Below are 23,498 nucleotides of genomic sequence, written 5' to 3' on the forward strand. Positions count from 1 at the left end.
TTAACAGGCTTTAAGCAGATGTTACGCGAAGCCTTGACATTTTAAATCATATCAGAGGGGATAATGTCTCTATAGTGTAGTAAAATACAGACTTTGCTTAACCTGTGTGGATGCACTGCAGGAAACACAGACGTGAGGGGGTGAGGTCCCCAGGTAATACTAGTTCCGCGCAAATAGGGCCCATTGTATGTCCCCAACTATAGTAATGTACACTCACCGGCACACCTGTTAAACTGCTCGTGAACGCAAATATCAAATCAGCCAATCACATGGCAGCAACTCAATGCATTTAGGCATGTAGGCACGGTCGAGACGATCTGCTGAAGTTCAAACCGAGCATCAGAATGAGGAAGAAACGTGATTTGTGTAGGATTGTTGCTGACCATCTCCTTCCCTTTAAAGCCATGTCACAAAGCTCAAATCATCTCACACTGGTTTCTTGAACATGACAATGCCCTCAAATGGCCTCCACAGTCACCAGATCTCAATCCAATAGAGCACCTTTGGGATGTGGTGGAACAGGAAATTCGCATCATGTGCAGTCGACAAATCTGCAGCAACTGGGCAATGCTATCACGTCAATATGTACCAACATCTCTGAGGAATGTTTCCAGCACCTTGTTGAATCTATGCCATGAAGTATTAAGGCAGTTCTGAAGGCAAAATGAGGTCCAACCCAGTACTAGTAAGGTGTACCTAATAAAGTGGCCAGTGAGTGTATGTCCATGTCATCTCTTTTCTGTTCCGATATATATCTAACCTTAGATGACACTATATTTCCAACACTGATTTTACACTTGAGCCCTATTTGTACAGGATTAATATTGCAGGGAAGGGCGGGTAATAAAATATCTGCTGTGCCCTGCAGTAAGTAAACCCACAGGATAGCATTAGCCGCTGCTAAGTTACAACAGGTGGTTCATAAAGCACAATATATTCAGAGGGAAATCTATGCGAGCTTCATTCTCCAGCAGGCTTGTAAAATCACTTGATATTCTTATTATTACACTTTGTTTAATGCTCCGTGCATTAGGCTCGAATGACTCACCAAGACAGAGAGCACTGACGTTATTTCACCCCTAATGGCCTCTCTTCAGGTCTTTAACCGGTGTTAATTAACTATCTGTCATATCTCTGCGGCCACACGCAACTCAAACTCAGCTTTTTTTACATTTAAAACCTCAAAGATGCAGTTAAGAATATAAACCATCTCTCCGATGTCTGGCCGTGCTGAAAACAAGCTAATCAATACTTTAGCTGCATGCGACACAACAAACATCAGAGCTCGCTTAGAGTAATAAATTCCTGCTTGCATGTGGTATTTTAGTTCTGATAGGGCTGGTGCGGCACAGGGCAGTACGTGACGACAAGGGGGGTGTGAGGAGCAGCGGTCGGCTCACTTCCTCTCTTTAAATTTTCGTTTTCTCGTAACAGTGGTGTGTGTGGGTGGGGGGGGGAGTCGAGGGGTGCGGAGCGAGTAATGTCTCAGCGCCGCAGAGTGAGAGAGAAAAACAAGAGGCAGAGAGGAGAAGACCGGCAGACTGAGCAGACTTATGAGTGAGTGGAGAGGGTAAGGGAGAGCTTTTTCGATAAAGAACAACTGAGCCGAGAAGAGGAGGAGAAGCAGACGGTGTCAAGAGGAGTTCACAAGATTTATGAGTCATTCAGAGACAGAATAGAAAGGTTAAGACAGCAAGAGAAGAAGAAGTTCTCCGTCTTTATCATGTATTTTTTTAAACAAATTGCAGTTTGTTGAAGGAAAAAAAAAACACTGGACTGCTGTGCTGTCACTCCGAAGTGCCGTTTAAACTGCAGATGTGCTGAAGGAAGACGCAACATTGATGGTGAGTGTTACTGCCGTAATCCAAACATCTGTGTGTAGCACTCGCTTCGTTTAGTGTGTGCGAGCTTTAGTGTAAAACCATGGGAGTGGAATGTGTGCGTTAAACAGGCATGAAATGTTAAATCAGTCATGACTCCAGCTCCCACACTTTAAGAGAACTAAATCTAAGAACTGCAGGGAAAGTTGTTCAGGGGGGACGTCTTGCCTCTTTTGTACGGCGCTCTACATAAATTACTCTAATTTTCATTTCACACATTTGACCTTTAAAACTACAACCCACATATTTCTCACCTGTCAGCGCATTACTCATAAACTACGTAAATACAGTTTCCCAGTGTGGGTACTGGTTTTGTTTCTTGCCCATAACCCTTACAACTCTGCGATAGCAAAGGTCGGCCAGTGGTTAGAGCAGAGTTTTTGCTTATCGTGGTGTCATTTCTCGAGGTTTTTTCCCCGTGCCTAGACTCTTCTTTTAAAGTTTTATCTTGCTGTTTAAAATCTGTTTGTATTCGTTCTGTGACAGACGATAAACCAACAACTGTGTTTCTTCTTTTCTTCTTCCCAGAGCCACAATGACCGCCTACTCCCCTACCTCTTCAGCCCTCTTCACTCTCTCAGCCTCTGCATCGCACAACTCCTCTTTTCCTGTTTCAATGTCATCCTCCTTCTCTGCCACCTCGTCTCCCCTACCCTCCATCACCACCCCAAACCAGACTGGGTGTTCGTTGGATGACACGGCCCTCCGTCTCCCGCTGGCCGTCCTATACTCCTTGATCTTCCTCTTAGGGCTCATTGGAAACCTCTTCGCCTTGTGGGTCTTCCTCTTCCTACACTCAAGCCGCAACTCTGTGCGAGTGTTCCTCATAAACTGTGCTGTGGCTGATCTGGTCCTGCTGGCGTGCCTGCCCTTCAGGGTTTTCTACCACATCAACGGGAACAAGTGGGTGCTGGGACCTGTGGCCTGCAAGGTGGTGGGGAACCTGTTTTACATGAACATGTACATCAGTATCACGTTGCTGGGGTTCATCAGCTTGGACAGATACTTGAGGTTGAAGGGGAAAGGCAGAGCACGGAGATGCAGGAGGTTGACGCTGGGGGGTTACAGCCTGCCGTGGAGCTGGGTGGCGTGCGGCGCTCTGTGGGGTCTGTCGTTAGTTGGCCTTGTGCCGATGATTGCCACAGCAGAGGACAAAGAGAACAGTGACCAATGCTTCCAGTACAAGCAGCGCAGCAACACAGCCAAAGGAAAGGCCTACTTCAACGGCGTGCTGGTGGTGCTGTTCTGGCTCGTCTTCATCATGCTCGTCGTCTCTTATGCAAAGATCGCTTCCCAGTTGCTGAAAGTGTCGCGGGACAAGCCGGACCTTCCCAACGCTCTGAGATACGGCCGCACCGCCAAGAAGTCCTTCTTTGTCCTCTTCATGTTCACCGTCTGCTTCGGGCCGTATCACGCCTTCCGTCCCGTCTACATCCTCTCACAGCTCAGCAAAGAACCATCTTGTGATTACTTGCAGCTGGTGGACCATACCAATGAGGTGATGCTGTTACTGTCTGCTTTCAATAGCTGTCTGGATCCTGTCATGTACTTCCTTTTGTCCGGCTCAGTGCGCAAAACCGCCATGCAAGCACTTGGACACAGACTTGGCAACCGGCTGCTTTTCCTGAATGACGCAACATCAAACAGCTCGACGATGGACTTCAGACGACCGTCTGTGCCCATGGCTTTACCCAACAATGAAGGCAACACCCCCTCAGCCACCCCGAGAACAAGTATCTGTGTAATCAACTCCACTCTGCGCCACACAAGACTGACTACACTTCCACCTACCGGCCAACAGTGATCACAAGTATTTCTGACTGTGAGTAATGTATAAATATCGGACATGATCACCTTTGACCGAACTGGTTCACCAAATCTGTGTTAAAAATAAAAATATATCTTGTTTTACTACTCAGCGGTTCTTTTGTGTCTGCGTCCTCGGGGAATCACTGTTACGCTGGGAGTTTAAGGCCTGACAATGCAGACGAGTCTGAGGAGATGCACTTCAGTGAACCCTTTGGCGGCAGCTTGTCTGAGAATGAATTTCCTGTCAGAGAGAGTGATTTTGAGTAAATGTGTACTTGAGTAATAATGGGTTGTGAGTATCTGATGAACAATTTAAGAGGGGTGTTTTTAAACTAGGTGTGATGTGTAAATGACTTGTAGGTTCATGCCCCCCGAAAAAAGCGCGTCTACTGAAAGTGCTTGCTTTCACTCACTCTCACAATTGTTTTTAAATCTTTTGTGTTAAAGACTAAAACACCCTTTTTATAACCAGAAAACGCAGTTACTTTTGTTCTTCAAAGCAACCAGACTGCATTGACAAAAAGTGTAATTTTAGGGGCAGTTGCTGGTCGATCACTGCCTTCATTTGTTTTTTTTATTGTGTGAACAAATGGAACAAAATGGGAAGACAAACAGTGTGGTCTTGTTGTAAAGTGTCCTGAGATAACTTTTATTGGTATTTGGCGCCATATAAACTGATTTATTGATTAATTCATAGAAAGAAACTCCTGTGTTCTGCAAGGGAAAATTGCTGTTTTTGTCAATGGAGTCTGGTTGCTTTAAAGATGACCTTTTTTGGCTTTTGGCTTTATTAGATAGGACAGCTGACGATAGACAGGGAATAAGGGAGATGAGAGTGGGAGACGACATGCACCAAATGACCGGCAGACTGGGAGTCGAGCCTGCCATCAGAGTCTGGTAGCTTAAAAGACAGCGATGTAAAGGTTGGATGTGTTTCAAAGGACATTAAAAATTAAGCCTTTCTCTCAGGTGATCATTTTTTATAATTTTGTGCGACACTTGGACTAACAAGCCGAGCCTGACAGTGGAATTAACAAGCAATTTACTGGGGAATAACCTGATGAGGAACAATTGCCCCCAAGCATTATGTTGCAGTTACTACACCGTGATGTTGCTAAGGGCTGAGGTGATCTGCTGTAGCAATACCAAAATATAGTAATTTAACAGCAAAACAAAAAAAAATAGAGCCCAGGATAAAAGAAAAGTCAGACCAAAAATAAAGATATTTAAAATTCCCTTTCTCACACTAAGAAATTGAACATATTTATGTATGTTGAAGAGGTAGCAAGTTTGCTAACCCTGACTGACTCCATAAGGATTATCTTCATTGTGTTAGATACCACCCATCTGGCACTCCAAGTGATTTAAAACAAACACCAGCAACTCATTGTACCCAACTGTGACCCGGCCGCACACACAGCTATTAGTTTACACTGAAAACAAGGCTGTGTTTATCCCTTTGGGCAGTGTGTTGTTAAATGCCTTGTGTGTGGATAAAGAGCCTGGTTCAAGACTGCTCCATCTGGTGTGGTAGTGTTTGCCGCCTGTGTTAGATTGCTAATCCCGCTGAATCACTGGTTGACGCTAATCTACGGTGACCAGACGTCACTGTTTGTCCAGGATTGTCCTGGTTTCAAGCTGGGTGTCCCGGGCGCCTGCAAATATCGCACTTAAACACTTAAATGTCTCTGTTTTTGGCATTTACTACCAAACTGTACACGATTTGACCTCAATTTTAAAAAAACATTTTATTTTTCGGTGCCTATAAATTCTGTAATCTAATATAAACACAGGGACAATGCACCAGGCCTCTGAAATCATCTCTGATTTGACTCTATTAGAGCTGCAACTATTAGCCTATAAATCCATTAGTAGAGAGAAAGGAAATCTCCACTGCTTAATCATTTTTCAAGGAAATATGCTTAAGCATGTTCTGCTTTCTGCTTCCTAATTAGAAGCATTTACTGCTCATGTTTGTCATCTCTGCAAGTAGCTGAGGAGTCTTTGGTTTTGGACCTTTGTTGGACAAAATAGCCATTTTTAGAGGCCAATTTGGGCTCTTGAAAATGTTTTCCTATTTTAAGATAATACTTGTTAAACACAACCATAATCTGAATATGTATCTCAATCAATGAGTCATTGTTAAGGCTGTTGGTAGCCTATGATTCATAGTTTAGCGTCATAGCCTGTGATGCTTGTTGCCCTTTTGACAGAACTGCACACACTAATGGTAGCTGTCTTAAAAAGGACACGTATAATGCCTGCAAAAGTGCATACATGTGCACGGGCAGGAAAGTGAACTCTTAAAAACCTAACTAAAAACAGCCTGCATGACACACCGGCCTGCAAACTAGAGAGAAATTGCAGGTAGCTCAACTGAAAACATGATCCTTGTAAAAGTCCGATAACAACTGATGCAAGTGGATTTGGTGAACAGTGTAATGTTTCCAACCTTTATCTGCACACAGATATTAAACTACTGTCTGTGACAAAACATGTTCAGTGCCACTGCAATGAGAAGGTTTTACATCCTAATTAACAGTTACATGCTGTGTTCCTACGCATCATTAATTTCATAACTCCCCACTTTACCACACTATGTTCACGACATACTTGACATGAGAGTACAAACAGCTTGATTTTTATGAATTTAAAACACATTTAAAATCAAACGGTTAATGTGTGCTATTATTTTGCAGGGCTATTTTACATATGGAATAAAACTATTTTATTTTACTATTTTGGTCACTTTATAAATAAGAATCCAAAATGAGCATTTAGGGTGTTTTCACATCTGCCAGCTTTGGTCCGGACTTTCCGACTTTACGCCAAACGTCCGGTTTGTTTGGACAGGTGAGAACACGCATTCAAGCTCTGGTGCAGACCGCCTGAAAAGACGGGACTCGCTCTGTTTCCAAACGAACCACGGCCCGGGTTCGATTCAGGTGAGGACATACACTGACTTAAAGTAGGACCTAATATAGGAAGCAAACCACTGTGCATTGTGGGTTGCTAACGGGTGCTAACACATGCAGAGACAGACACGCAGTCAGGCAGCAAGATGAGTAGAGGACAGACGATTGGGAGCGACAAGGAGATATTCAGACTGTCCAGTGGAAAACTAAAGGATTCTCTCTCTTTGTTTACTTCAGGGAGTTTGCCCACATAGAGATTCTGACCAATCAGAAAGCAGCAACAAAATTTTGGTCTGCTGGTAAAAGCTGCTGTGTGAACCCAAACCAAACTTTAGGCAAACATTGTAACAATTTGGTCTTTGACTCAGATCAAACAAACGGACTTCAGGTGTGAGTGAAAGTTTTCTGATAACTACATGACTGCACGACTCTTTGATGTTAAGACATGATTCATTTCAGATGCTTTGTGTGTATGTAGAAAACTGAAGAGGAGCATTAGTCAGAAACACAAATACTTTTGAAATGGCTGAATGAGGAACCCTGTAAGTGATACATTTGGTGATAACAGTGGGAAAGAGCTCACCTTTACATCACGATGAATCACATTGTTGTCATGGCAGTACCGAAGCGCCTCCAAAATCTGCCTCATGTAGTGGCTGCATGGGCAGAAAGCAGAAGCAGACGAGGGGGAGATTGTTAAGGGCATCAACAGTTTGTTGTTTATATTCGAAGCTTTATTAATATTTGAAATGTTCACAGACTGTAGCGCTCACCTTGCTACTGCTTCGCTGTACACAAACCCAGCATCGGCTCTCTTCACGATTTCAAAACACAGGTCAGCTCCATCCATACTGAGAAGAGCGAGAGAAAGAGGAAGAGATCGCGGCAAGAGGAAGTCAATATTAGGTTTCTAGTGATTTATAGAAAACAGTTTACACAAGAGCAGATGAACAGCAACTTTCAGAACAGTGTTCCACACACAGTGTATCAATCCACGTCCGTCAGGAAGCAGTTTTACAACCTGCTGTCACCGGCATAAACACAGAGGCACTATATATTTTCATTATAGCGCTCTGAGCCGAGTCCCCGGGGGGGCTTTCAGGAGGATATGGGATACAGATTTACACCATAAAATCCACACAGAGAAACTAATTAACCAGGCGAGTTGATTAAAAAATTTATATTTACAACATTGGCTGGGGGGGAGAAGCAGGGAGCGGTTCCCTCGTTCTCAACCATCTCCTGTGGATTTTATATTGAATAGTGATGCTTTAGATCGCATGCTATCACCATTACTGTGCAATTAGGCAGCGCTGCAATAAAACTAAATGTCTCACATTCAGAATGATTCTCTTTTTAGTTAACAAATAAATGCGTGTTAATTCTGCATTTCCCATTTACTCCTTATGCCAAAATCTATATAAAAAGACAACATTTTAATCAACCTCTGTCTAAACAAATATGTAAGAATAGGTTAAATTTAAAAAGATGCACTTTTTTTTTTTCATCTAAAAAGGTGGGCTGCGTCCTATAAACAGGTGCGACCAATATACCAGTATAAAATGCAGAGAGAGGTATGTTATTGTGTTGCGGGATTTTACCCGGACGATGGCGCTATCCGGTTGTGAAGTGGTGACATCACATCTCGGCCTTAAACTGTTTCCAAGCCGCTACAACGTCTCCTATTTACTTTTGTTTTCCTCGCCGTTTTAAGCGTAGGCTGCCAGCTACCGCACTGGTAGCTAGCAGGATTGCAAACTCGACGTGGCGAAAACAGATGGTAGGCTGAAATAGTGTTGAAATAGATATAGAAAACCTTTTTGCCTCTGGGATACCCCCTTAAACAGACTGCGTCTTACATTCCGGATTTTATGGTATATAGAAATAATCAATCTTGTCGCTGATGGTCTGGTTTGCTTTTGTAGCTCATATAGAGTCATACATCTATATTAGATACATTAGCAGAAACATTTTTAACTTCTATATGTAGCTATTTTTTCATGACCGAAGACGCCAGGTCAGCCCACACAGCACATCGAGACACAGAAGCGTGTTGCGCTCCGATAAATCTTGGTTTCCTTTTCCGGTCTTGTTAAAGCGTTATCAAATATAAATTCTTTTCATTAATTTTTAAGACCTTGTACAAGGACCTGAAGAAACCCTGATTAAGTTTAATAAATAATCTATGTCTCTGCAATAAAACAATAATATTAAACATTAAAATATGACTTTGCCCAAGCACACATACTACTATTGAAATGACAAACCATCTGAGCTTTCATAGCTTAAATGGCATACATATTTTGTTTGACTTTTGCTCTTAGAAGTCTTTAACCACTAAAATGAGGGGGCAGGCAGTGTTGGGAAGCATGTGTGAGATTAGCAGTAACAACTTTGTGTCAACTGTTACATTTTGTCTGTGGTTGTTAGGTTTGTCTACATCTATGCCACTTCAGCAGGTAACCACAAACCATCTGTATATCGTTCTCTACCCTTGAAAACAGAAGAGTACCTGGTAGTACTGATCGGCAGCTGTGGTGCTGGGTAAGGAAGGTGTCCTTCCAGGGTTAAGACCAAACATGAGATGTAAAATCGAAACCTAAAATGGGGGTTACTGTGAAATGCATTATGGCTGATAGGGACTTACAATTCAAAGACCATGTAGAGCATGCCATCAGAGCTGTAGGTCTCCAGCAGCTCCACGATGTGAGGGTGTTTGAGCATGTGGCAGATGCTGGCCTCTCGCTTCAGATCTGAAAGAAGAAATCAGACAGGGTACGATGAGACGTTGTTCACATCAACAATTAGGATTTCACCTCAGTGTAATTATAGTTTAAGGGAAGATTCTTTATAATAAGTCAGGTTATTTTGCCTCTTTTTATGGCGTATGTGAAGCTTAGTTTACTGTAAGTGCCAATTGCTATTGCTACAATAGCCTTAGCCTAACTGGATATCCCAAATTAGCATAAAGCATATAAATGTAGCATTTATATATTAACATAAAAAAACAGGCCCACAAAAAGTCTGGGATATTTATGCAGTCTACAAATGTATAATATATTGACTACAGGTGGGAATCACAGTGTATCTCACGATACTATATGCGACACATGGTCCTCGATAACTTCATAAATTCATGTCATAAGTGCCACAGCGAGGAGTCATAAAGTAGTGACACATTGAGTCAGAATGGCGGGGAAATCTGTTCAGGGCGCCGTATATTTGGAAATTAACATATCAATAATTGTATATATGTATGTATAGGATGAGGATATATTGCTGTACTGATATTTTGTCCCACCCCTAATATTTAGAAACCTTCAAACTATACAACAAACATCATGAAATATCCACTACACACCTGAGCTGCACAATGCAAGAACACAGTGTCTCGAAAAGGCCAAGTGCAATAACCAAATTGCAAAAGCTGCAATTGTTTAACAAAAGGTGAAAAGCACGATAATGAAACACTGTTTTTCTGCAGGTGTTTGGTACAGACCTCAACAAATGTCCCATCATCATGATTTTAATCATTTTTTCAGCGAAAACAAATCAACTCATCATGAATCACATCCCAAACGGAACATCTTCAGAACGAATCCCAAGATTTTTTATCATCTCAGACCGTCGTGAGACAGGTTAGTTTTACCATACTGATGATGTGTTGTTGCGATAGTAATTGTGTGCAAGAAACTAATTCAGTAAGTTTGCAACTAACTGAAATATGCTTGTAATTTCTCAGAGTTCATGCTCTCAGGTGAGCAAATTTTATTGTGAACTTCCTTTACTGACACATTCAAAGAATTTATGTGCTCATTTGCATCAGTCGTTCCAGCGATTTGCACCAAATCTTTTCAACATATGTGGTGCTAAATGGCAGCCCAGAGGGAAAACATGGCTTCCCCCCAAAGAGCCAAGAACAGATTAGGTGGAAGTTCCAATAAAACAGTTCAAAAATTGCTTCCAGTGACACAGAATAGTGTAGAGACACACCAACTGAACAACCACATCCTTCACAAAAATTGCTGTAGCAGAATTCGGGGTGTTTTGGGAGCTGAAGAGCTTTAATCAAACTGTGTATCATTTTTTTCCTTTACTGAAAGTTCTCAACAGGAAGAGACCTTTTTGGATTTTTGCATCTCCTCTTTTTGGAAACCATAAGCAGCTGTTACATTACTCCCTTTAAAGCCACTCGACTCCTTTGAAAAAGTGCCTTTACCTCACATCAAACACGAGCTGCTGGTCTTTTGCTGCAGTGGTTAGGTTGTTTGTGTTATTGAGTTGGACACAAATATGTTTGGTTGGGTGCTGAATGACCATTAAGATACCCACAAAAAAAAGGTACTGACTGAGGTAGCTGCAAGACGAGCACGTGTTCTGCAGCCTAAAAGAGCTGTTTTTGTCAGTGGAGTCTGGTGGGTTTGAAGAGAGTGATTTAATGGCTGTTTCTAGTTATAAAAAGGGTCTTTATCTCTATGAAACCTTTAAATGTGTTGGTTCACCTTTATTAAAAGTTGCAAAATACCCCAACAGGAATGCTCCTTCTTCTGAAAACATCTGATAGACATTTGGTGCTAAAGCTTCCTCGTGTTCATTTCAGGAAAAGCAAACAGCTTCTCTACAGAGGCGCTCGCTTGTGGCTGCTTGGTGCTTTGTTGAATCATTTCAGGAGGTAAAAAGCACAGAGGACGTGCAGCACGCCGCCTTCCTCCTCTCTAAGCAGACACGCCACTTCTCAACCTAACCACCAGAGGGAGTTGCACAGCATTCACACAGGGGGGGGACTCCAGTCTATATAAATACGGAGGTGACTTTTGCACCAGTAGAATACCATTTTAATTGCACACATAAATGCACATCTGGCTCACACTCGTCAACATAATCCCCTCTAATTATCACCACATGGTGATGACACGGCAAACACAATTACAATACAACACTGTGGCATTCCTCCTCTTTGATTGCCTCATTAAAGAAAACAACACAGAAGGGAAAACACAGAAGAGGAGTGGACCGTGTTCTCCCTCTTGAATAAAACGGAAATGAACAATATTGAATAAAATGACCAACAACTGGTGAGACAAGTGATAAGAGAGAGACGGCTGAGGGAGGCAGACAGACATAATGTGCAGTTGTTGAGCTCCTCACTCCATAAAAACCTCATTTACACACTCCACTCCCCATCTGCAAGTCTACTGATCTTTGCATGTGTGTGTGTGTGTGTGTGTGTGTTCATCGTGTCGTGACAGACCAGTATCATTATGCAACACAGAGAAACGACGCTGTGTCCCTACTACAGAGCCCCCATTCTACTGTTCCTTTTGCTTTCATTATTTCTCTCCTCTCGACGCTCGTCCCCGGCCCGTCTCATCGAGTATCTATTCTCAAACTTAACAATGCTGCCCTGTGTCCGCACGGCAGCGAGGACACCACTCAGACAGAGGGAGGGAGCGAGGGAGAGAGAGAGAGAGAGGGACCGGAACAGTCTAAATGAAAACAGCGCCACTTGCTCGGCCAATTCAAGATCAATTTGTACATGTGAGGTCGAGGCTAGACTTTGCTGTGTGATGCAATGTTGAATAATTATACTCAGTTTGTTGTGTGATAGTTTTGGGTGAGGGTTTTATCATTTGCATTTGATGTGCTCCTCACGGTTATGGGACAACAGCAGCTTATAGAAAGAGTAAGGTAGAGATAAGGAAGTCTAAAACTGTAGAATTATAAGTCAATAATTCGAATATTCAGGTGATTACAGCGCTTCTGAGGTGCGTCAGAGTTGAGTGGTGGTACAGCGAGCGAGAGACAACGAAAGTGTTTGCATGAGTTACATGAAGTGTTGGAGAAGACTGGTAGCTTGTAGCTGTACAAACAACAGAGCTAATGTACAGTTTAGGCTGTTTCTGCATTATAAAGCCTCCTCAAGACTCAAGCCGCGCTCCCGTGTTGCTTGCTGCTGGCGTATTAAAGTGACAGGAGTTAGCCCCGAAGCTAGCTACAGCTTCGGCCCTGCAGCAGAACAATAAGTCTCCCCTGTGCTTTCTGGCTACGGTAGGGACGCTGAAGCAGGAAAGGTTAACAACAGCTCGGCTCGTTAGTTACCTCCATTGGTTTGTTGCAGGCAGCGTGTTATCGCCATCTGTTTGAATACATTCATTACAGTTTGAACTATTAATATTCCACCAGGTTAGAAGGATATATTGAAAAGTGACAGCCCTAATATGTATGTATGTAATGTAATAAACGAGAAATGAGATCCTCAGTCTCACCAACATTCTTTAAAATTCACTATATCGACTGCTATTGTAAGTCACAGGTGAATTTCTCCTCCTCTCCAAAACAAACAGACCTGATGTTTCAAACCAGTGAAAACACTGAATAGAGCAGTTTCATGTCAAAAAGCTGTGTTTCTCCGGAGCACTCCTGGGGGCTTTTATGGCTGTGAGCCGAGCTGTCACTAACTTTACAGCTCAGCTGGAGCTGAAGAAGATCTTCATCTGGTGAAATGATAGTGTTTCAAGACATTTGCAAACAGAGACTGCATGAAAAGATGGACGACATGACAGCTCCCGAAAAGTGAAGCCAAAACATTCAGAGCCCCCCCCTGCTGACTGGCTGCAGTATAGGCATTAAGCCCGCCTCCTCCATGTTAACAGACGGGACATGAGACAACCTATAAAATCAGAATACATGGTTTCTGTCATTATAGTTAGTTCTTATCATGCTGATTATGTCCAAGTGAGAAGTTCAGTTTTAATTAGTTATTTGATGCTATAAAAAGGATGATTGACAGCTCTGTTGACAAATACGGCTCCTGAAGCTGATCTGTGGCTACAGCAGCTCCACCCGACGATCTCTACTGCACAGACTCTGGCTCCTAAAAACATCACCAGTAACATGATATTCTTATTCTTATATAAGAGTTTGTTTTGACACTGAAGTAGAAAAAGAGGAACTAATAGTCAGTCTTCGTATTAAAACTGCCTGATCTGATTCAACCAACAAAACTCAGTTTCCCGTACAGGCCTAAAAAATGCTTGGTTGTGTCCTGGTGTTATTCTGAGGGACTGATTAATTACAGTCATTATCTAAACTTACATACACATCTAACCAATAATACTGAAAATTGCACTATTGTATTTTCCTGTATTATTCAACAGCCACAACGTGAAAGTGCTCACCAGTTCATTCTCTATATTCATCTGTCTACAAGTCCAGACACTCACTCACTCTGCTTTTGTTCAATATTCCCAGACTCTTAATTACACCATTAATCATTTGCATGTCCAGCAACTCCCTCACATGCTCACACACACAAATATATTCATACATAACTGCAGATGTTTGTTACTCAGAGTGTAGCGGTTCAGTCTCCTTTCCACTGACATTTGTGCTGATGTATATTCTTTCTTAATAAAGTGCGCGGTCTCAGGAAACCACTTTCTAAATCTGGCAGCTCTCCAGTTCTCTAACTTGCCCCACGCTCATTTCTGCTCTTATGACTTATGAAAATGTCAGAAATGTGGGTGTCAGAATTTGAATTTCTTCTTTAGGTGGAACTTCAGGTTAGGTGAATCATAAGGTGAAACTTTCACTGTGTTTTACTGTAAAAAGGTTTCCTCAACATGCACAGAGAGCTGTCAAACTCTGCTTTAGGGATGATGCAGGTTTGTGCCATTTTTGATTTCACTATATCTCATATACTAGATGCTATAAAAAGAGAACATATCCACTTGACTTGTGCATCAACAAACCAAAATATAACATAACTACTCTGAAGGTAGTGACACACGTATCAACTTTAACATCAACATGAATGAGATCGATGAGACACAGGGCAACAGGTCTATAGGCAACAAGGCTCTCTCATCTGTTCCAGTCACATCTACAGCGTTACCATAGCAACTCCTACTATGACTGCAATTTAAGCTAGCTCAAACAATCTAATACAAATCTGCTCACTGACAAACTTCATGGCAGTAAATCAAAAGTGTTTTTACTCACTCACTCACCAGAGTAATGTGTTATCAGTATAAGTTCCTTCTCCTCGGTCCACTGCGCTTGGATGGCCGCCATTGTTCAGACAAATTTTCAGGCCAGAGAGATCACATGACCCAAAATCTAGGCTGTGATTGGAGCATTTGTGGTGTAATTCTGTATGATGACCACAAGAGGTCGCTGCTGATCTGACATTTCCAGGTCAGAGGAGGTTGACCTTTTTTTAATATAAAGATGGCGATACACGTAGAGACTTTTCATCTATATTTCTTTCTACTTTTAACACACTTGGTTCAGAGACTCTACCATCCACATGAAAAAGTAGAGAGAGTTCAGGTGGAGCGACACGTTTCTTTATAAGAGAAATACAAACATACTTGTGGGCTGCAGTTGCGTTACTTTGACCAGCCCTGAAATGAAAGCTCACGTCTCCTGCTTCCTGTTGGCTGCAGGTGTAGCCGAAAAAGTAAACACTTAGCTGCACGTCCACTCCGTTAACGTTCCGTTTATGTGGCCGCAGCATTAACCTGCACCGGGGCGAGATGCGGCTGATAACAGGAATACTCTCGCTTGTAAGCCACCTCGCGTAACGGAGCGTCTGCCTCGGTCGTACCGCTGACATGATCTGTGACGGCAGCAGTGTTGCGCGCTTGTTTACAGTTTGCAGGCAGGTGACACAGACTCCAGCTCAGCGGGCAGATCAGTCTGTGCTCTGATGAAGAGCTGCACTAATGTGATATCAAACGGACCTGTAGATCAGTCATGGGAAACAAGAAACTGGCGAGTAGCAGCTTGACGTGTTTCACTTAATTTGCTTCACTATGGCACGCGCTGCGATGTGACTACTGCACATGCACACATCGTTAATAACAAACCTTTCCACCATTGAAACAATCTCTTTAATAGCTAAAAGTCATAACAATTCTCATTTAAAATGTCTGTTAAAGTGTTTATTTCAATAAAAAACAGGCCTGGACAGCAAATCCTTCCATTACAGGAGCGACCTGGGCTTTTTCACATTTGTCAGAGCATGCGGTGCAGTATTTCTGTCAGTCCCTGGGCCTATTTCAATGTTAGGAATGCTTCCATTATTTATTTAAAGACTTCCACGTCCATCTGGTCACCACATCTTCTGCGGAAAAGCTACATTTTAAGACTGACCGCAGGGTGAAGCACTCGAGAAGGTGACTCAGGAAACCCACAACACTGTGAGTATTCTAAATATCCATTGTAAGAAAAACTATTCAGGTTTATTGAGCCTCTAAGGAGATCATAATTTCATGCCAACATCTAAAAATATGTGGGTCATGTTTCGAGGAACACTGCTGTAAATCTCTACTTCGACTGTTTCTCCTCTCTTTGGTCATTTCCGCTTCGTCTTGCTGTTATTGGCTACCAGGCTAATCTCTGACCGGGGCATCACAGATGGCACGTAATGAACGCCAACATTAGCACCAACACACACACACACACCTATGATCTCGGCCTCCATTTCTCCATTACGCACACACATAGACCGCAGCGTGACAAAGCACTAAACCACATGGTGAGACATGCTTCAATACAGGCTACCTCACCACCACAACCTGACAAATACAAGCGAAGGAATGTTTCAACATAACCTTCATCTCTGTAGAGCGTGTGACGTTCTGCCTCATGTATTTGTGTGCCTGCAGAATATTCACATTTATTTTAATCCTTAGGTGGTGGAGACAATTCACGAGTTAGTTAAACTTCCCCAAGATGTAATTAAGTCTGTCTGAAAGAGTAATTCTCTGTGATTGACAGCATCCTCTGCGACTTGTCCTGACTCCGCCCATCTGGCGCTGCAAGTGAGCAACAACAAACTCTATACGGGGTAATCACAGTGAAGGGATCAAACCAGGTCTGCTGTGTTTCTCACCTTCTGTGCTGAGTCCAGGACTGGAGGTGAAGCTGGCCACGTCCACGATCTTTACGGCAAACTGCTGGCCCGTGTCCCTGTTGATGCAGCGCCTCACCACGCTGAAGGGACCCCTGCAGAAAACACACACACTGAGTTAGTCACAGAAACAAATCTGAAACATGATTTCAAAACAGAGGAATAGCTCTAAATTCAGTACAACCACTAGAGCAATAGGCCGACATGGTGCAATTCCTGAGAATATTCTAGATTTACAGCAGTTGGTTAGCTACGCGTCGTAGCCTCTGTGCTCGTGCCAGTGGAAATTATAGAGCAGTGGTGTGCAGCACAGCTGTAAAAGCTAAAATAAAAAGCTTTATTATAGAGACCTGAGCGAAATAATCTGCTCGAGGTTTATTTCAGGGGAAAGGAGGTGGCAGACAGCGTAAGCTTGTGATATAACTGCAGGAGGGCTGACATATGGAAGCTGTAAGAGCACGTTTCCTGTCCTACTATGCACTTTGTAGCAAAGGTGAAAGTGTAGTCCAGACATGACCTGCTAACCGAACACAGGCTCAAGACATTTGAAATAAACAGAGAGAGAGAGGGAGGGAGATATTCACAGGTTTAATCCTACAAAACTAAATGTAAACCCACTCATGGCTTATGTAAAGAACATGCCACATTATTTGATCTTATTCCCAGCATTTTCTAAAATTAAGCCTGAGTAATGTTAAAGAAATGTTACAAAACTGCTGCACAATAATAAGCTGACTTGAGCTCACTACTCTCTTTAACGATGATTATGACTTTAAGCATTTGGCATTTTAGGCAAAGCCAGAAGTCTGCTTCAAATTCCTAGTTGTGGAAAAGTTCAGTCCGGCCACCCAAACAGATTTACCACCTCCCAAGGAGTTTGTTTGGCACTTCTCTTTTCTGTGTTTAAAAGATTTCATCATTTATAGATGATGCTGAAATGCTGTTTATTATGAGGGTTTGTTAAACAGGCTGTTAGAAGAAGCTTCTTTTACAGCTACTCAACTTTAAATACATTTCTTGTTCTTAATTTGACTCTTTTTTTAAAATACATTTATAATTTATCTATCTAATTTTTAGTGGCCCTCCTCACATGAACACTAGGGCTGCACGGCATATCTTTTAACAATTGCAAGTGTGATGTGTGCATGTGCAATAGTCACATCACAGGACGGCCGATAGGGAAGCAAATAAAGTGAAAGAGGTCAAGCTGCGACTTTATTGTTGCTCGGTGCAAAACGAAAACTTGCTAGTTTCTCTTATGTAACTTTCACTTATGTATTGGAAAAGTTGGCTTTGTATCACATAAGTGCAGCTCTGTATGAGAGCACAGAGTGAACTGACCGCTGTGCAGCAGAGTCTGTGTCACTTGCCTGTAAACTGTAAACAAGCACGCTGTTGCCGACGCAGATCGACGGGATGATGGAGGCAGTCGCCCACATCATGCAAGTGAGTGTATTCCCGTGGCTACATAAATGGACCGTTTACGGAGTGGAAGTGCCGCGGAGTGTTTACTGTTAGCGGCTACACCGCAAGGCGCAAGGTTGTGTGTGCCTACAGGAAGTAGGAGACGGTGACCTTTCGTTTCCAAAAGTTAGAGTCACCTAGTTGATCGCGCTGATTAAACATACATTTGAACACTGTTAGAAATGACATATCCAATAGTTCCAATATCGAGCAGCCCTATCATCCATGTAATTGATATTTGTCATGATGCCAAAGCACCAAGAGATTCGATCACTAACAGAGTGGTGGGAACAGACACTGAAAGCCGAGACATTTGCACATTTTCTGTCCTCTGGCCCACAAAGAGAAACACCCCTGCCGTGTTACAGCTGTCTCTACATCTCCCAGGTCTGCAATCCTCAGAAGCGGAACCAATGCTCCTGGAGACACACACACACACACACACACTAACACCCATTTCACTGCAGAAAAAAAGTGGTGGCCATTAGCTGGCGTTGGTTTTAGCAAATTAACTTGCTTGACAGTAAAAGGGTTTGTGTGTGTTGTGAGTCCAGAAGCAGCAGCTGATTCGCTCTCACATTTGTCTCTCACATCTGCTGTAATGATTAACCCATACAAACAAACGCAGGCAGCATGTGTGCCGGCTCCGGGCCGAGAGAGGCGTAAAATACGACACTCTTTCCTTCAGAGTCCACGAGAATCCTGCTGATGATCTGACAAAACCCCCCCCTGACCTTTGCACTCGTGGGTTGATTTGCTGTGGCAGCTGTGTTTCTTATTAGAAAAAAGAGGGCCTCAGAGGTGCTGAGGGAGCTTCTGTCTAACCTTACAATAGTTTAAGTGAGGGGTGTGGGACATGGGGAAAAATATGAGTCAAACTATCTTCAGAGGATCCAGTAATTGAAACCAGTAAAAACACTAAATTAAGGAGACTCAAATTAAAAATGGCCGTCTCTCAGACACAGGATGTCAGGAGGGGCTGGGAGCCACATTGTCTGCAAGCATCTTTTCCTCTTCAAAAAACCAAACAAAGCAAATAAAACCACTGAGAGCAGTCTCAGCTTAAAGATCAGAGCATGCCCAACGCTCATTGTTGGGTATATGTTGAAGGATGAAAGTGCTGCTAGCCAAGCTGCCACTAAAGCCGCTTTAGTGGTCAAAAAACCTGCGAACACCTGCTGAACACCCGGCTTTTTCGCTTAGTGGGAAAGGTTACAATCTGCATTCAGACCCAGGTCAAATGACTGCAGTAATTTCGGTGGGAAAGCTTGTCCAAATAATGTTGCAATGGTTCCATTTGTTGTCAACAATTCCCCGTCTTTTGAGGATACCAGGAGTTTTACTTTCCGTGTTTTTGTGCCCCTCTGTTACACTATCTTTTTCTTCCTCTTTCACAGAAGACATCCACTTTCTTCCCTTGCAGCTCAAACAATGCTTTGCAGTGGGAAGTGTGCATGAACTCCTCAAGTGCAAGCAAAAAGCTGCAGACTGTTTTTGCTCTCTTTAGTGTGATAGACTGGGAGATCCGTCAATATCGAGTAAACCGTAGTTTAAGATCTGAGCCTGACTGGGAAAGATCCGGGGGAGTTTAGACAGAGGCAGCAACCACAGGGATACAAATGATGCAGTGAAGGTTCGGCCATCTTGGCACTGATCTAATGTGTGTCAATAAAACTCATTACCGCCATTAAGCAATAAGGTGGGGTTGGATGAACCTGCCAGATTTTATGCATCAACCCCATTTGTAATCTTGGCTGTCAGTTCAAGGGAGCCGCATGGAGAATCAATTCCCAAACGGGCCTCTTTCTAGAACAGTTGGAAGTGAAAGGAGGGGCCGGGCAGGCTATTTAATTTAATAAATTAGAACGCAATTCATCTCATCATCTGGAATAAAAAATTAAATGACCATTCAGCCATGTACAGTAGCTATTATAGAGGCATTATAAGAGAGCAAGTACAGAGAAAGAGAGTGCGAGCATGTGTGCGAGGAAGCGGAGAGGCCGCATGCCGGTCTGACATCACCGCAGCTGTGCTGAGTGGGCTCATACAAAACGCCCACACATGGCTCACATCCGACAGCGGCAGTCATCAAACATTAGCCCAAAGTGGCAATCTTTACAGACTGCTCCTTGGCTCATTTCGGCTCTCCGCTCTATGTAAATCAAAGACTGGATGTTAGCAGCATTTTTTAAGATCCATGCTGGCCAGGAGCCAAATTTCCTCTCAAGTTTTATTCTCCTCCAAACAGGGACGGGACACATCTGTGGCTGCAGACTCAACATCGCCAGTTCTCCTGAGAGAAACCCTCTTTGCTACAAGCAGCATTTTGCTCTTAAGCTGTGGCCAGCAGCTAGCATATTTCACCCGGTTAGTCTGTCGATAAAATTTAGGGTGGGGGATGTTTGTTCAGTTTTGAGTTGCAGAAACATAATTTGTAGGAGATCCTCATTTGTGCTGTTCCCAAGTTCTAATGCTGAGTCGTGCACCGGGAATCTTTCCCATTAAATCATTTAAAGTACCTTCTGAACAACTTTCAGCAAACCTAGCTGTATTCATCCTGCAGCTGCACACAAATGCTGCTAAAATTGGACACACTCATTAATAGGTTTGCATGATATTCGCTTGCGCGCTGAGCGATAAGTCCAGACAGTAAGATTCCCTGAAGAACGTAGATATGGTGAGTCATCACCACAAGACAAATTTAAGACTATGTGGTAATGTTAACTAGCCGTACCTGTAGCAATGTCTTGGCTCATGCGAGCCTTGTTAGAGTGAAAGGTGTTTGGAGTTCCCTCAGTGACAACATTACACCACAAAAGCTGTTCTTTTGTTACGCCAGCAATGATTAACCTGTGTTTATTCTGAATATGTCTTGATAAGCTTCCAAAGTGGCCTCTCTTACATCCTGACAGGTGGGAAAACACAGCCAAACTACTACTACTACACTGATTTATTAAACTATGTAGATATTAGGGACTTAAAGCAGAGATGTAACTACAGCCATGGCTAACTCTCTTATGGAAAAAGCGCTAGCATCAAGTACGCTCAAGAGGGTTCTGCCAGCTGCTTTACTTAGCTGTGTGGTATTAATGCCTACTTGTGCAGTGTTAAGGTCAGATACAAGCTTAATCTAAACTGGTGCCATTTCATTGTTTGATACGTTCCTACAGATAAATGTCAAGAGCTGTAAATGAGGTAAATTAAGACGCAAGAGGCTAACAATAATAATCACCTGTAATGATACTGAGGTCATGTCTCTGCCATTATACTGTCTTTATGCTTTTGAGTGTTTATCATCTGCTGTAGGTTTTCCATATTTGTGTACATAACAAGGCGGTAATACTATAGACTGCGAAAAAAGCCTTAAAGTGAGGCCAAATCATATCTATCGCCCCCTGCTGACTGGCTACAGCATAGGTCATAAAGCCGGCCTCCACCATGTTAACAGATGGGACATGAGTCAAACTACTTTTCAGTAAGTTAAGTGTGTGTTTTGGTTAGCAGAAGTGGCTACAGCGGCTCCACCCGACGATCTCTACTGCGCAGCTCTGGCTGCCATGATGGTGGCTGTTTTGGCATCAATTTCATACAATGAGAGCAGATGGAGATGTGTTGTCCATCAATATAGTCATTGGGTAATAGGTTGGGTATTGATAAAATTTCTCAATTCGATTCGATTCTGATTCACAAGATACCGATTTGATTCAATTTTCGATCCGATTCGATTCAATACCGATTTTTTTACCAATGATTTCAGTTACAATATCAGTGCACCTCTAACCTGGTGCATTATCAGCATTTTTAATGTTTACTATAAGAATTGACCCCAAGTTACATCATGTACTTTATATTTAACATGACAAACACAGCAGTCAACACAACATGAACAATTTCATGAATTAGACAGCTTATGAACTTTTTTTCCAGTTCCAGATTTTAGTCTGAACTTCTGGCTCATGGTTTTGATTAAACAAACTGGGCTTCAACTTGCGCTATTGAACGCGAAGAACAAAACCCCACGAGACTAAGAGATATGGGGAAATTCTACCTGTTTTCCCCCCTAAATATTTAGTTTGGAATACAGTAGCTGGAATCTCGATCCAACCGCCATAAAACACCAGAAGAAGAAGATATGGGGAAAGGTATATTGTAACATCATGCTGAAAATACACTCGCAACCAAAGCCTAGAGCAGAGAGTAACATAAACATCAGTGCAAAACTAACTTACATATTCATGGACGCACACACGATAAAAAGAGTCCGTCGCCGATCACTGACGTCTCCGTAGTTGGTGCAGTAAACAAGTCCGGGCATGTCTCCCTGACTGCCGTATTTCGGGGGGGATGCGCTGAGTCATGCTGCGTTCAGCCACGTTTTTACACATTTTTTAAAAATCGATTTGTTAATAGATATTGGGTCATTCAAATGAGAATGGAATCAAATTGGAAAAATATAATTTTTTTTTTAAACCCAGCCCTATTGGGTAATACCAATAGTACAAAATAATGTTGCATGCTTTTTTTTATTGAAAACAAAAAATGTTCTGTTTTTAAGGTAAACCAATGCACGTGAATGCAGTCCTGCATCTCATGCTAGTGGACATACAGCCATGAAAGATCTAGCATCAACAAATGGTTGAACAAAGTTAACCTATTCTGTGATTCTTTAATGTGCAAAAAAAGCAAAGTATTGGGACATATACCATTTCTATGAGGCCCTACAGCTTTAAAAATGCTGAGTTATTGGGGATGCTCAGGGATGCACAGAGCTGATCTGTCTCTTTCTTCATTTGAACGAGGCATTTGCTCTGAAAGAGGAAAAACAACCTAAAAAATGATTCCAACAGAAGGCATTTTGGCTAAGTGTTGTTTTCCCTACTGCCCATACCGAGCTCAAGTGCAAAACTGTTAATTGAACAAGTTCAACAAAGTTCAGGGCTGTTAAACTGCAGTCTGTGAGCGTCTAAGCAACAATAATCCAAAGTGTTTCCTTATGCAAAATAGGGACACACAACCCTTTGATTATTAGCAGGGAAATTAGCATTCCGGTTGCAGACTGAAATTTAGAGCAGAGATACCCTCAGGAGGTTCTTAAGCTTTGGAAGAAAATCCTTTCCTCTACATGAGAGGAAGACGAGGATCCAGGTTTGTTTAAACCACCCCGTGGAGTCTGGCTTGTAGTCTGAAAGAAAGCTTCAACTTTACACCACCCGTTCATAGCTATTGATCTGGCGTGTGTGGGCAACTCAAAGAGGAATATACTGTATGTGGATTTAAAGTTCAAAACAAAGACGAGAAGCGTGCCAGTGAAAGAAACAATTAAGATTACTACTCTGAATACATTTCTCCAAGTTCAAAGGAAACAGTCTACAGAGCGCTACAACCTGGCACAGATATCACATAAATATATTTCACTGTTCGAGCCAAAGACAACCTGAAACGACCTGACAACGTTACCTTCTATTGACACAAACATTTCTCTCCTTTGATGTCTTCCTCTGTAAAACAGATGGA

At 42.6% G+C, this 23,498-nt stretch overlaps 2 protein-coding genes across 17 annotated transcripts in view; one reads left to right on the forward strand and one right to left on the reverse strand.

Annotated features, from left to right (window-relative positions):
- The window catches only part of LOC138603295 (peripheral plasma membrane protein CASK-like), a 59,577-nt gene that overhangs the window by 28,208 nt on the left and 7,871 nt on the right, over positions 1-23,498 (reverse strand). For all 16 annotated transcript variants that reach the window (XM_069674990.1, XM_069674989.1, XM_069674985.1 and 13 more), the window contains exons 2-5: positions 16,503-16,615; positions 9,252-9,357; positions 7,378-7,455; positions 7,188-7,260 (exon numbers count right to left, since the gene is read on the reverse strand). In XM_069674990.1, coding sequence (XP_069531091.1) covers positions 7,188-7,260; positions 7,378-7,455; positions 9,252-9,357; positions 16,503-16,615 — 370 coding nt within the window. The remainder of the gene's footprint in view (positions 1-7,187; positions 7,261-7,377; positions 7,456-9,251; positions 9,358-16,502; positions 16,616-23,498) is intronic.
- On the forward strand, positions 1,484-4,624 carry LOC138603297 (probable G-protein coupled receptor 34). The gene is made up of 2 exons (XM_069674992.1): positions 1,484-1,844; positions 2,409-4,624. The coding sequence occupies exon 2, from the start codon at positions 2,416-2,418 to the stop codon at positions 3,682-3,684; it is 1,269 nt and encodes a 422-aa protein (XP_069531093.1). The 5' UTR covers positions 1,484-1,844; positions 2,409-2,415; the 3' UTR covers positions 3,685-4,624.

Source organism: Semicossyphus pulcher, unplaced genomic scaffold (genome assembly GCF_022749685.1).
Source record: "Semicossyphus pulcher isolate SPU_LCO1_2020_fin unplaced genomic scaffold, fSemPul1.0.p SCAF_24, whole genome shotgun sequence".
In the NCBI taxonomy this organism is placed as follows: Eukaryota; Metazoa; Chordata; class Actinopteri; order Labriformes; family Labridae; genus Semicossyphus; species Semicossyphus pulcher.

Bases quoted from the DNA above. Each gene is read 5' to 3' on its own strand.
- LOC138603297 (XM_069674992.1), top strand. From the start codon at position 2,416: ATGACCGCCTACTCCCCTACCTCTTCAGCCCTCTTCACTCTCTCAGCC.